This window comes from Orcinus orca, chromosome 12 (assembly GCF_937001465.1).
Source record: "Orcinus orca chromosome 12, mOrcOrc1.1, whole genome shotgun sequence".
In the NCBI taxonomy this organism is placed as follows: domain Eukaryota; kingdom Metazoa; phylum Chordata; class Mammalia; order Artiodactyla; family Delphinidae; genus Orcinus; species Orcinus orca.
Window position 1 is genome coordinate 18625073 of NC_064570.1, and position 15509 is coordinate 18640581.

The 15509-nt window shown below is 39.0% G+C and overlaps 1 protein-coding gene across 4 annotated transcripts in view; it reads right to left on the reverse strand.

Moving 5' to 3' along the window:
* The window catches only part of GRM1 (glutamate metabotropic receptor 1), a 362985-nt gene that overhangs the window by 44356 nt on the left and 303120 nt on the right, over positions 1–15509 (reverse strand). For all 4 annotated transcript variants that reach the window (XM_033405479.2, XM_049695377.1, XM_049695378.1 and 1 more), the window contains exon 7: positions 7177–7303. In XM_033405479.2, the coding sequence (XP_033261370.1) occupies positions 7177–7303 (127 nt within the window). The remainder of the gene's footprint in view (positions 1–7176; positions 7304–15509) is intronic.

Below are 15509 nucleotides of genomic sequence, written 5' to 3' on the forward strand. Positions count from 1 at the left end.
CTAGATAAAATTCTGATGGAAAAAGTGAAAGAGCTCATTTCAGTAGAAACAAATTGGCCACAAAATTAAACACTAGTGGGAAAACATTCCCAGGATAGCAGATGTGGCCAGTTCATGCTTCATTTGTAATTAAATTAATCTGGCAAAACTGTAAAGGTCGGGGGCACTGACTGATACAATGGCAAAAGAATCCTTTGAGTAACTCCACATGCATTGCATACAGTTGTCTCCTTCTATGGTTTATAAATATATACTAGCTTAAATAGTGTATTTATCTTCTGGATGGGTTGAAGCATTCCCCTATTGAAAAGCCACAATACTTATAATGGCAAAAATATGATCAGATGTGTAGTCTTAGCAAGCATGTTCCAACTTACCAATCTAGTGATATGGGAACTTTTCATCAGAACATTTATTCATGAATTTAAATTATATAAGGCTGTCTTCATTCCCAAACCTCTGGACAAGTAAAAGGGAACCTTAATACTGCTGAAGGTAACATCCCTTAGTGATTTTTTTTTTTTTTTTTTTTGCGGTACGCGGGCCTCTCACTGTTGTGGCCTCTCCCATTGCGGAGCACAGGCTCTGGACGCACAGGCTCAGCAGCCATGGCTCACCGGCCCAGCCGCTCCGCAGCATGTGGGATCTTCCCGGACCAGGGCACGAACCCATGTCCCCTGCATCGGCAGGCAGACTCTCAACCACTGCGCCACCAGGGAAGCCCCCCTTAGTGATTTTAAACTGAGGTTTGCAGAGAGCCTCCAGAAGCTGAAGGCTCATGAAAGTTAACTGTTAACCCAAGAACCTTGAAGCAAGCTGATAACTACACAGTGGTCTTCTGTGCAAGATTATCTTAAGATTCTTATATATATCATACTCTCCTTTGTATGTTCTTGCTTATTCATACTTTTCTACTTTATTGATAAAAGCTATACAAACCTGAGTTTGTCTTTAATGTTCTCCACACTAGTAATAAGGACTTGCCTAAACCTGGGTTTTGTTAGAGACAATCATTACTCTAACTCAGTAATTCAATTATATCAAGCTATTGTTAAGTATGTTATAACAATAAGCTTTGTATATGCAAATATTTCACAAGTTCAAATATTTGAAAGCATTCAGAAGACTCACAGAACATGCTTATGTAATGTTTTCATTTAAAGGCAAAAGGTAAAGTACAGTAAGAGAAAGTTCAGTTTAGCAGCCAGGGATCAAGAGGTATCCAGGTGCAAGCTCTCTAGGACCCTTATTCCTACACAGGCATACTTCATCTGTGGATCGAGCTACCAAAATCTGCACAATGAACACTGGTTTTGAGACAGCTCAAGATAGAAGTTCTCAGTGAAGTCTTTTATGACCCTCAAGTCATAGAGCCAAGACAACCTGTCTAATAAAATATGCCAGGGGAAATCCATCAGTAAATGAACTGACTTTGGTTGTCATCAGTGGAGTTTTAAACTTTAAACTGTATATCATAAATCCCAGTGCCCTTAATGTAGCCAGAAACCAAAGACTGATACTCAGCCATCTCAACAGATAATCATAGAGTCTTCCAAGTCCAGTTGTAAATTAAGCCTATCCTATGCAGTGTACTATAGACAAATGAAGAAAAACATCCTTATGATAGAAGTATAAATATTCTTGTGTTGTAACAGTAGCAGTTTGTCATAACAACACCCCAAAGCAATATACCTACACCACCACTAGGATTACTTTATCTCGTGTGAAGATCCTAGATTATTTTCCCCATGTGGAAACCAAAGTTTTCAAGGCCAATCCAGGACCATCCAAAACAGAATCACCTGGGGATTGGGACTGATCATTTACATTTTGAATAAGCTTCTTAAAAGTTGTTTTTTATTCTTTCCTTTCCTTTCCTTTTATTTTTTAAGACACCCTAAATTTGAGAAGTGCTAGCTTTGATATCTTGAGAGAATTAGACAAAATATCCATATTGTTCATATATGTGATGTAATGTACTTATTTGTCCTGTATTGAGGTTTAAAGAGAAGAGTTGCCCCACCCCCAAGTGTGTTTGGGTATTCCAAGACTAGAAGGGATGGCGGTTAAGTTCAACCAGTGGTAAAGAGTGAGTGTCCTGAGCCTACCTGACCCCCAGCACCCAAAAGGAGAAGACTTTAATGGGAGTTGTGCATACTATATCTAAAGCGCAGAGAACTTAAGGACCTGGCAGTGTCTATGGTTAGAGTTACTCTACACAATCCAGAACCATTGGACGAGTCTGTTTCCTCCAAGCACACTACAAACTACTGAGCAAAAAGAGAAGTGGTAATAACTCTAATCTGAGGGCAATGGGTTACTCCTAATTTTTGAAACAAACATTGGCTCACTAGTAAGATCCAAAAGCATTGGAGGAGGCTAAAATTTAATATCTGACTTCTTTCCAATTAGGTAAAGACAAATTTAATATGAACCAAGAAATAAAGATAGGCCACAATTATTCTACCTAAAGTGTGTTGGGGCATTTAATAACATTTACAATAGTACTTCATGATTGCATAAGGCTTCATTGAAATGCTTTCTTTAACATTATTACATTAATATAAATTACCTACAAGGTGAAATTATTATTTAATGTTTAATATAAATTACCTACAAGGTGAAATTATTATTTAATGTTTAACTCAATGTCCCTTCCTCTGTGAAGATTTTTCTCTTCCCAGGGAAAAATGATTGCTTTTTTTCTCTGTACCTACATGAAATTTTGTACATACTCCTGTTGCAAGGCTTATAATTACCTGTTTACATGTCTGGTTTCATATGAAGCTTCTCTTCCAGGATATAAACCTTGTTTCATTCACCCACATGTCCCAGTTTCTCAAAAAAAAAAAATACCTGGCATGAAGTAGGTGGTAGTGTATAATATAAAAGTGAATAAATGAGTAGATAATATGAGAGGTGGCAGTAACTGTGGGATGGGGAAAAATAGTTAAAAAGTTAATTTCTATAACAGTATTTTTTACTGATGAGATTTAGTGTAGTCTGACTTTCTGAGGAATTACTTTATACTATTTGACTTTCTAAAAGGAGTAAGTAGCATTGGATTACATATAATTGGCCCATAGATTGTTAAACTACTGTCAAGTTGTATATCATGGCAGAAGACATCCCTGTTTATGCATCATAAAAAGTAAAGTGTGAAATTTAAATGCTGAATTAAAATGTGCATATTCCCAAGAAGAAAATATGAAAAATTTATTAAAACAGCTTCAGAAGTCACTTCCTCTAAGAAATATACAATATTTTTCTTCATAGCCAAAAAATAACATATTCTAATGAAAACAAAAACTCACTAACATGTTTTTATTCATTAATATTAGAGTCTTTGAAGCATATATGAAAAGTAGCTATCACATAAAATGATTTTAAGCATATTTTAAACAAACTTCACCTTCAGTAAAAAACACTATTTTCCAAAGAGAATGATTTCTCATTTTAACTAAAATTCAGTCAAAAAAATCTACCCATGAAAATCAAATACCTACTTAAAGGCAATGCATATACTCCTCTGAATATTTTTACTGATTTTTTTGTATTCTTTCTCTGTGAGTTTTCTCTTTTCACAACTACTGCTACTATGGCAACAATCAAAAACACATTGCCATGTACTGCGCCCTTGCTCTGAGCCTGACATGGCACCAGGTAAGTGGCAAATTAGATCTCATTTTCCATTCTTGTGTAAGACTGGAAGGGATGCAGAAACAGTAGGTGTCATTAAAACTAAGTATAGCTGAATAATATTCCATTGTATATATGTACCACATCTTCTTTATCCATTTCCGTATGCTAACACATATATATGGAATCTAAAAAAAAAAATGGTTATGAAGAACCTAGGGGCAGGACAGGAATAAAGACTCAGACGTAGAGAATGGACTTGAGGACACGGGGAGGGGGAAGGGTAAGCTGGGATGAAGTGAGAGAGTGGCACGGACATACATACACTACCAAATGTAAAATAGCTGGTGAGAAGCAGCTGCATAGCACAGGGAGATCAGCTCAGTGTTTTGTGACCACCTAGAGGGGTGGGATAGGGAGGGTGGGAGGGAGATGCAAGAGGGAGAGGATATGGGGATATATGTATACATATAGCTGATTAACTTTGTTATATAGCAGCAACAAACACAACAGTGTAAAGCAATTATACTCCAATAAAGACGTTAAAAAAAAGTATAAATGAGTATGAGAGATGCATATTCTGAAAGACCTTAAGTATAAGACTTACAACATAATTTGGATACATGATCCAAAAGTAGCCACTTGCCTGTTGTTATCAGATAAAGGCGGTCTGAGCTGTTGCTTTGCTCAACTCATTTGAATGTTAAAGTGATTTTTACACATATGATGGATGATAGTAGATTAAATTCTCTAGAAAGATAACTGCATTAAAAGTCACCTATTTATAATCAAGGAGGATTTTTTTAATAGTTTACTAAGTCAAAGAGGCTTAATCAATGACGGTGATTATTTGGCAGTGGGCAGACAATATATCCACAGTGGAAGATGTCTAGGGAATAAAACATATGACTTTGAGTTCCATTATTATAACATATTAGATCTTTAAATTTTTTTTTGTATTTTAATGTTTTAAAGTTGGATAGAAGTTCTTTATCATGTATGAGATAAGCCCCCATTTAAAGGGAAGATGAAGCAGTAGGAAAAGTTGGAGGAAGCCCCAAAAGTGTAGACAAGAGGAAAAATCTTGTACCTCAAAGCCAGGACTTCTGACGTTTAAGATTAACCTTAGAAAGGTGATGGTTTTGTCTTTGAGCCTCTTCCTGGTCAGTTGTGGTCTCAGTCAAATAGCTGAGGGCTGACTCTGAAGTCAAGCCCAGTTCTCAAGCACAATGGTGATCTAAGGGGACGGCTTTCTCAAGATGAAAAGGACCGGCAGGAAGCACACGCTACAAAGGAGGGTAAAGTTGTGAAAAGAGACACAGTACAAGTGGGAAAGGAGGCCTGTGTCCAGAATGAGGTTGGAAAAGCTTTTCCAAGTCAGTCCATTGCATGCAACCATGAGATAAATGCATAGTGAAAGGGCATTAGACCCAGGGACAAAAACCCCTAGATTCTAGTGGTGGCTTCTCCTATTGAGGATCTGTATTGATGTAGATGAACTTGGGTGAGTCCCTTCTTCTTTCTAATTCTCTCAATAGAACAAATATTTATCAGGCAGCAATTATGTTCAAGGCATCAGGCTATGAGCCAGAGAGTAATGTTTCTCAAGGGATGGAACAGGGACTAAGTGCTTCAGAATCTGCTGGGTCTTGTCTCAGAAATAGTGAATGGGAGTCTCTGTAGATGGGTAATTCCCAGGTAATTTTTAGGCACATTGAAGTTGAAAACCAGTTTTCAGCTAGAGAATAAAGAAACAGGTGAGGTATAGTTTGTACCTTCAAAAATATTCTGATCTAATTTCTTTTCATTTAAAAATGGCCTTTGTACCAGGTGATTTCTAAAAGCTTTCTGATACTCAGTCTATTTTCTAACAGGGTTAACCTTTTACAAGGTCTCTCACTTACAAAGTATAATTTTAATTATGTGACCTGATTCTACTCAGCCAGCCATTTTTGATGCCCGTTGAATAAGCCACACAATTTCTTAGTTTTGTATTCTTATTTGGGAACAAGTCAAAAAGTAAACAGCAATCATGAATGTTACCCTAATGATTATCAGCAGCACAGGGAGGCATAGGATCAGCAGTCAATGAACTACGACCTGCTTCTAACTAGTTGCGTGACCTTGGGCACACAAGTACACCTCTCTAGGCCTCAGCTTTGTCGTTCTAAAATGAGGGATTGCATTACTCAGATGACAAGGTCTCCATGAACTCAAAGACAAAGTTTCTATAGCTTTATCACTTTTAAAATTTTTGAAAAGTAACTGTGAAACACCTCTCATCCGTGAACTCATACCAGGGTCTTTGGAAATCAAAACTCATACCCGAACATTGCTCTTGGGAAGCTTATAAACTCATGTAATCCATCCACAGGAGTCCCATTGATTTTATGAGTAAATCGTCTCTTGCATTCATTTATTCCTCTCCATTGCTGTAGCAGCTGCCCTAGTTCACACCCTTTGAATTTACTCACTTGGACCAACATAATAGCTTCCTAACTTCTCTCTATTTTTAGTCTAGGCTCACTACTCTCCTCCATACTACCTCCAGGGTCATCTTTCTGAGACACAGATATCATGATGTTATTCACCACTTTAAATTCTTCAGTGGTTCTCCTGTGCTTAAAGCCAAAATCCAAACATTTATAAAAAGGTCCTACAGAAGCTCCTTACCATTTGCTGCCAGTGTACTCATCCAGTCTCATTTCTGACCACGTATCTACTAGGCCTTGCATTTACCAAACAACCCCATATACTTGTTCCATGGTTTTCTCCAAATGTACTACATGCTTTCATGTTTCCCATGTTCTACTTTCTGTCTGGAATTTCTTTCATCTCCTTATCTGCCTAACAAACTTTACAGTAGTTTATAAATATCTCTATTGTAGTAATAACTATTTTATTTTATACTTTTACATGTTTCTTCCCTGATATATTTTAAGTAAATAAAGCTGGGGCTGTGTTTCACTTATTTTTGTACCTTTACGCCCTGCAATAGTGCCTCATATATAGATGTTCAAGAAATATTTGCGAATATAAATTCAGGTGACTAGAAATATCTTCAGATAAAATTTTTAAAAAGAAAAACAGGAACAACTTGTATACAAGAATAACCTTTGAATACACTTTTATATTTAAATGAACTTTTTTTTTTTTTTTTGCGGTACGCGGCCCTCTCACTACTGTGGCCTCTCCTATTGCGGAGCACAGGCTCCAGACGCGCAGGCCCAGCGGCCATGGCTCACGGGCCCAGCCGCTCTGTGGCATGTGGGATCTTCCCGGACAGGGGCACGGACCCGTGTCCCCTGCATCGTCAGGCGGACTCTAAACCACTGCGCCACCAGGGAAGCCCTAAATGAACTTTTAATATAGATTACGGAAATCGTATAAGAGGTTTATGTGTACACTTTGACATGAGCAGTAACAATGTAAATAAACATTGAAAAAGACATGAGATAATCACTATCATTTTAAACAACAGGCACATTGGAAAGGTCAACAGTCAGGGACAGGGCTTACAAGTGAGGCAGCTCCTACCTGTTAGATCTGCATTGGGCCACCATCCCACGTCACAAGCTTTGCAGGTGAATTCATCTTGCACATATTCATTCTCTTTGCAGGCAGTGCAAATCCAGCAGCAACTGACTTCTCCTTTCCGTATGACCTATAACATAGCAATATTTCATATGCCTTACAGATCGCTTCTCCAGAAAGACATTTTTTTTTTCAGATGAGGACTTGCTTTCAAACTATGATTTTTTTAGAAAAGTAACTTTTCAAAAAATCGTATATGTCGAGGAACTTTAAATACATGGATTGGGATATACCTTATTGTACCAGAGTTCAGATGTGAGTTTCAGTTCATTCCATGTTGGATGTGGAAGCTTTTCAATAATAATTTCTTTTATAAAAGGAATTAAACAGCTGAATCGTATCATTATGTATATTAATATGTATTAATAATTCTTAGAAAAGTAAAAATACATTTTTCTTTTTATATTGTTATAAGTTCCTTGATTTGTACTTTCATAATGTCTAATATGCTGTTAATCCCATCCATTAAAAAATTATTTCTAATATACTTTGGTTTTCATTGTATAAATTCTATTTTATGTTCTTATATTTCCATGTGTCTTCTCGTGATATGCACGTTTTCTTTTAAATCCTTTCATATGTATTTACAGTAGGTATTTTAATTTGACTTCTAATTCCATCATCAATATAATATCTGGGACTGTTTCTATTGCTTGCTTTTCCTTCAGGTAATGTGTCTCGCTTTGTCACATGTCTAAAATGTTTTCACCAGATGCTGGACATAAGGTGTAGAGTGCTGGATTTTTCTCTTGAAGTAGTATTGGCCTTTGTTCCAGCAGGCAGCTAAGTCACCTGTGGCTCAGGCTTGAGTCTTGTTTTTCATTTTTTAGGGCAAGTCTAGAATAGTCTCTACTCTAGGAATAGTTTAGCCTCATTATAAACTATGACCCTGCTGGGATCTCTACTTAACTCTTTGTGTATTCAGCAAAGCGTCTCCACTAGGGCTTGTAGAAACTGGGATAATTCTTGGCCTTGTGTGACCTCTGGGAATCCAGCTTCCCATTAATTGTTCTTTACCTGGACATTCTGAATTCTACCCTGCTCATACAGATTCAGTCAAACACTCATGAAAACTCATATGCCAACTTCTGGGACTCTTTTTCTGCATAGATCCATCCTCTTCCTTCCTCTGCACTACAAATTCTGGCCGCCTTGGCCTTCTTAAACTCTGATTTCTGTCTTCTTAAATTATGAAGATAGCCAAGCTCTGTTTGTGTTTTTTTTTTTTTTTTTTTTTTTGCGGTACGCGGGCCTCTCACTGTCGTGGCCTCTCCCCCTGCGGAGCACAGGCTCCGGACGCGCAGCTCAGCGGCCATGGCTCACGGGCCCAGCCGCTCCGTGGCATGTGGGATCTTTCCGGACCGGGGCATGAACCCGTGTCCCCTGCATCGGCAGGCGGACTCTCAACCACTGCGCCACCAGGGAAACCCCGTTTGTGTTCTTTCTCACTAAACAACAACTAGGAAATTGCCTCCAGACAGAAAGCCAGAGTGATTTTAGGGTTCACCTTGTTTGTTTCCTTTCAATTCCTTGAATTCAAGGTCATGCACTGTTTTCCAATGTCTGAACATAGTCATTTCATATATTGTGTCAAGTTTTCTGGTTGTTTACAGCAGAAGACAAAGTCTGTACTCTGTTACTCCCGCATGGCTAGAAACAGAGGTCCCTCCCTAACACATTCGACATAATCAAATGTTCTCATATGTAAAGTCAGAAATTAAACTGTAAATATTGCCATACCTTAAAATCATACAAATTCTATCCTTTGTGAAAATAAAATTATCTTCTTGCAAATCTGGTCGAAATTTATACCACTATTTTAGAATTACATGAAAAATATCAAATGACATTATATTTTCAGAAACTGTAAAAGGTTTCCTTTTTCTTCTTTTACTTTCAAATAACTTTAGAAAGTAGACTCAGATTGTCTTTTTGAAAAATTCACACTTATCCTCAGAATAAGCATAAGAAATCGATATTCCAAATTATAAATTTTTCTAAGTGCCATGAGGAAAACTGAATAAATGAGTACTGCTTTTTACTTTAATGAGTATAAGAAGTACAAAATAGTGTATATCTCTTCAGTCAGCTTTATCTTTTTCCTAACTATAAAATGAATACTATGAATGAGACGATTTCAAAAGATAATAATGCTAAACAATTTATTTATGCAGAATGACTGGTGAAAGGTAGATCCTATGAGTAACTGGCACATGGAAAGTATTTAAGATTAGCCTTTAAATGACTGAATAAATGAATGAATAAGTGATTGGCTTATACCTCTAATAAATAATGAAAAAGGAACTGCTCAAATGGAGTTATTTTTTTATTACTTCTTATTCAGCCACCAAATATGTGCACTTTTGCCATACAATGTCTAAAATATGGGATTTGTCTTTTCTGTCTCTCAGCCACCCCTCTAGACTCAGAAAGCTGAATTCTGGTCCCTGTCTCCTAGTCATATAACGTGCCTCTAATTACTTCTCACTCCAGAGTTACATGCACACAGCTGCCAAGATCATCTTGATGTCCTGTGGGCTCCTCAAGAGAAGGGAATCATGCCATACTTTCATTGTTTTCAGATCCTAGTCATCAATAAATGTACCAAGAACACACAGTAGCTGGCCAATGAACGAGTGTTGAGTTGAACCTTTTTTAAAAATGTAATTCGGCCACTCAAGGAATGTCAGTGTCTCCCTTTTCTAATACCTTTGAAATATAAGCCCTTTGGTCAGTGATTCCACTTAGTCCCTGGTCCTTGTTTCTGCACCTAAGTTTGACGGTTAATAATCTCTTACATAAGTCCGTCAAACAAGGAAGGCAGCCTCTGTGCCATCCCCTGCTTACATCCTCATTAATGTCCACATAATTGTTTGTTTTGGAGGGAGGTTTCAAGTAGGGCAGATACATCATCTAATTTGCTTTCCATCTGACTTGCTTTCTACAAGGATTATTATGGCTGCTGTTTAGAGAATAGATTTTAAGAAGGACAAAAGAGAGAGAGTGTGTGTGTTGCTTAATCCATGGCTTTAACATGCAACAATAAAGAAATAAATATATTTTAATAAAAGAAAGGGTATTCCTTTCCATTTAGAATATCATCTTTCCTCCATCAGCCCATCTATGTCACTACTTTCGAGTCCTGACACATGCTCCAGGAAGTATTTCTGGTGCAGTGAGCCCTTTGAAACATTACCTTATTTGGAATTCTCTATAATTAAAATATACTTGGTAGTTTATTACCACAAGTCAGTTAGCTTTTGTCCTCTAGTTGTTTCACATGTATATGGTAGATATGTTTCATTCAGATACTTTTTAAAAAATTCTTAAATTATTGTCTCTACATTTTAATCTCCCCCATATCACAGGTGTTGATATTTTAAATTATTTTTATACTAACTGATATTTCTTTTGCATGGAGTATACACTCAATAACTGAATAAGGTATTGTCTCATTTTTGTTACCATAAAACACTTTTTATGACAGCTCTGAGTCATGATAAGAGATTTGATATTTCTCTGAAATTGCGCTTGAAAGACCAAGACTTCCCGAGACACAGGGACTGTTTTGATTCCTTTTACATCCTGTGTACATGGTGCTCTGTTTATTGTTAGTAAGACTAGATGACCTGCTGTTTCACACAAGGTTATGATTCAATTCCATATACACTGTAGGAGTCTTAAAGTATTTATGACATAGGAAATCAAGTGTTAACTTTACGACTACGTTTCTGAAGTAACTTGAAATGGATTTTTTAAATTTAGGCTTTGTTTAGAAAAAGGACAAAAGAAAGAAAACAGCATCGAGAGAATATAATGAAGGAAAAGTAATGATAAGTCAAAGGAAACAGAGAAATTTGCTTCAGAAGGGAAATGCCTGGAAGACTAAACAGAATAAAGACACTGGTCCTACCTAATTAGGACCGTAGGAAAATCAGCTGAGGGAGAGAAGGGCTAGTCCTACCCTCCTGTGTCCCCATGGCACCCAGCATGAGAGCTTGGGCAACAAAGGACTCTAATTGCTGATACAATTTTTTCCAGCTACACCATGAGTTCCTCAAAGGAAGGGGCCATGTTTAAGTTTCTTTTGCTTTCACAGTGCTAGCATAGTTATTGGTACATATTAATTTTTCAATAATTACTCAATAATGTATGTGAAAGAAAAGAGGGAAATAATATGGAATATTACATAAACAAAAAAATGAAAATGAAGAATTCAAAGAGAATAAAAAATAGGAGGAAATTGAAGAGAGCCTTGAAAGAATTATAGAAAAATATCAGTTTAGGAAAATCCCTACGTAGTAATTTATTACAGGGGAAATGTAACAAAAATCATATAAAAATGGACATACATTGAACGAGACCATGTGCAAGGCCCTCTGTACAGAATTACACTAAACCTCACAACCACTCCATGCAGTGAAGTTAACTGTTTACATTTTGCAGATGAAGAAACAGCTGCAGAGGGGATCAGTAACTTGTGCAAACCTCAGGCACATTATCACCAGTTATTTTCAAGAACTAAGTTCTTCCTTGTGTAAAAACAGCTGTCAGAATGATGGCATGTTATGCTGAGAACCGAAATTATATCTCAGAAGTTGGCAGATATATATTTACTTAACCAACATTTATTTAGTGGCCCAGTGTGCCAGACATGGTGCTATGCATGCGGACAAATAAATGAAAAGACCTGATGATCACTGAGGTTAAGAAGCTCAAAATCTGACATAATGTAATACATATACTGCTAGAAGGAGGAATGAAATGCTTATGCAGGGCATATGCATTCAATCATTCATCCATTCATTCATTCACATTATGCATTCACAATCAGCGAATAAAACAGATCATATCCCCATCTTTGAGGAGCGCCATCCTAGAAAAGGGCTTTGAGAAAACTACAGCAAGAAAGAGGAATAGGGTTCAGGGCAGGGACCAAGGTGAGGCAAGCCTAGTGCCTAGGGACCAGACTTAAAGAGGCCCTGAAAACCCTCAGCGTTGTGCACATGCCCACCCTGCACTTGCAGGATGTTAATGGGGGGCCACTTTAGGGTCTGTGCCCTAAGTTCGTCACTTGCCTCATCTCAGTCCCAGTCTTGATAGGGAGGCACGTGGAATTGGGGATTGCAATTTTGCATATGGTGGTCAGGTAAGGCTTCACAAAGATATGCCATTTGAGTAAAGACTTGAGAGAGGGAAAGGGAGGAAGTCCTGAATATATCTGGTGGAAGAGAGTTCTAGGCAGTGGGATCAGCTAAAGAAAAGACCCAGAAGTAAGAGTCCAATGTGTACTCATGCTATTGCCTTCCTTCTCTACTTTTCTGTATGTGTGTTATACTTCAATAAATATTTACTTAAAAAAGAAAATGAGCCCTGCTTTGGCCACTGCCACCTGCAAGAAACAACAGCTCTGCTGCGTTCCTTCTCTGCCCAGTGTCATGTGATTCAGCAGCAGGTCCTATCGGCACCTGTCCCCAAAAGTGGCAGACAAGCTAGATCTGAGGCTAAGGTGATCACCAAAAAGTTCAGTAACCAGGAGACCATCTTAAACACTGGTCAAAGCATGAGAGGTGAAGGTGTAGGTATTACTCAGAGTGGCTGTGAATAAATTAATGATGATTCCATAGAATTTCTCATTATGACCAGTGCTTGCAAAGTTTTCTCTCTTCCAGAGACACTATAATAATTTCATGCTTTCACATACATAATAAAATACAAAAAGGAACCCAGTATTTTGTCTTTAACTTTTTTCAAAATTGTAGCCAGTATGTTTTTAGTAGCTGGGGCAGATCACATCATCATTATGTAATCATAAGCTTCTCAGATAAGGAATTTTGATATTCCTGTGGACAATTTTTGTTGAGAACCTGCCATCCTGCAGTGGAATTTAGAAAATATTACATAATGAAGGAACTATGTCATTGTTTCATTGGTTGCCAAAATGGTTGCATTAAATATGAACAAGTTCAATGGGTAGTTTGTTTTGATTCACAAAAAGGGGAAGTTGAGGTGAACAGGACAGCTGTGGTTGGTGATGTTATTGCTAACTTTCTTAGCTGGTCTTATGGCCATGTGAGAATTGCCCTTATGCTTAGAAGACAAAAGCTGAGGTATGAAGTTTCATGATATCTGCACCTCAGTTCAGATGGTTCAGGGAAAAAATAGTTAACCCAATTCTGAAATATATAGTTTGTAAAAATATGTGTATCTGGGCTTTTCTCCACATATCTAGGGTGTATTTTACCACAGGACAATATGGCATGTGTAATGAAGAGCCATTTATGATATGGTCTCCATAATTCTATCTTGACAGGCCAGGTGAGAAGGGGGGAAGTAGTGATTTCTACTTTCCATGCCTAAAGTCCCAGACCCAAACCATCATCTTGGAGTAAAGAATCCAAAAACGAACTAAACGGAAGAGAAAACTAGAAGAGAAGAGAGGGGAAAAGAAAGAATAGGAGGTGAATGAAAGCAATCCCCAGGACCCTTTCCCTGGGATTCTCTGCCGGTTTCCCCATCTCTGTCAGACTCTCCCGACCACCTTCACTAATATTTATTGCCTGCTTAGTTCTAGATTCTGTTCCCTCAGCAATTTTAAAGTGGATCTCTATTTATAACTTCATTGTAAACTATTAAGAAAATCAGCTTTAGCAATTGAAACTTGCATTTGTAGGAAATATGTCAGTTCACATAATGAAAGATGGTTGAACAACATGTGGCTGTGGGTTGATAAGAGCTTTGGATTGGCTCCAAGCTCAGCTCGGCATTTCTTAACCACTAGCTGAGAAAGCTTGGGGCAAGTAATTCAAGCCCTCTGGGCCTCTGACTTCTCATCTATAAAATGGGGTGATAATATCTGCTTTTAAAGGGTTGTTTTAAGGAATAATTGAAACGATGTCATCCATTCTTGTACTTGCATGAGAATATGCCTGATCAATGTTAGTTCCCGATCTCTATTGCCTCCCTTCTCCTTTCTTTCACTTTCTCCCCCTTGCCTTCCCACCCCTTCTTACCTCTTTCCTGCCTTCCCCACACCAAGGAAAATAGCAGCAGGCTTGGTGTGGGAGACCAATACAAGTGCCAGGCCCTTGCTGTTTGCTTGCAGATCCATTGTCCATAGTTTACGTGCTGCCTCAAATTCTTTTTGCCTGACCTGTCTCTTAGGCCCTTGGCCCCTGGCTCTTGAGGGTTCTGGATGCTTCTGCAACTCCTACCTCAGAGCCTACCACTACTGTGTCATCTTCTGGCATCTGCAGGTGACTCTCTCTCCCCCAGAGGAGGCACTGGGTTCTAGAACTGCCTCCTTGGCAATTCAGCACAGCAGGAGCCCAGACCAGACTGTGTAAGACCCACAGAGACTTCTCCCCTTGCTGCTTCCAAATTCAAAGAAGGTCCACATAGCAGGACACGGACACTGGCTTCCCCAGCAGCTGCCTAAAGGAGTCAGATGACATCACGTCCTGTGAGCAGACGCTGACCACAGGAAGCAGAAAATAGAATGGCAGGAGTGCATACATTTTTCTCCCTTCCTTGCTCCAACAGACAGTCCCAGCAGCCTGTCCAGAGACCTCCGTGAGGCTGAGCTGTGCTCAGTGAGGCAGCGTCCTGCTCAGTGACGCTTCACCGTAGTGGTAGAGGTGTTCCGCCATGCTTCTATGCCTCCCTTCCCTTTTCCTCTCACTCTTGCTTCCCTGGGATTGCATCTCCCAGTAATGCATTAGCGCTTAACCTTGCTTAGCTTTCAGGGTTCAAGGGAACCTGAGCTAAGTATCTGCGCACTACATTGCTCAGGCTCTCTTTCCAGCGTCTTCTCCATACGGTTGGCAGAATGGAAGGACCTAATGGGAGACTGAAGAGCCGGAGAGAGGAGAAGCCTCGTATCAAGGTATCCTCCCCTCCCACCTCAGGAGGCATCTCAGGTAGTATCTGTGACCTTCCCTGTGTCCCTCTAGCCCAGAGGTGGGAATGATTCCTACTGTTGCTCATCTCTGAGTTGCCTCATTGCCACGTTTTACTTTTTTTTTTTTTTTTTTTTTTGCGGTACGCGGGCCTCTCACTGCTGTGGCCTCTCCTGTTGCGGAGCACAGGCTCCGGACGCGCAGGCTCGGAGGCCATGGCTCATGGGCCCAGCCGCTCCGCGGCATGTGGGATCTTCCCGGACTGGGGCACGAACCCGTGTCCCCTGCATCGGCAGGCGGACTCTCAACCACTGCGCCACCAGGGAAGCCCCCCTTTTACTTTTATAACTAGTTTTTTACCTTAAATTTCCTCTGTTG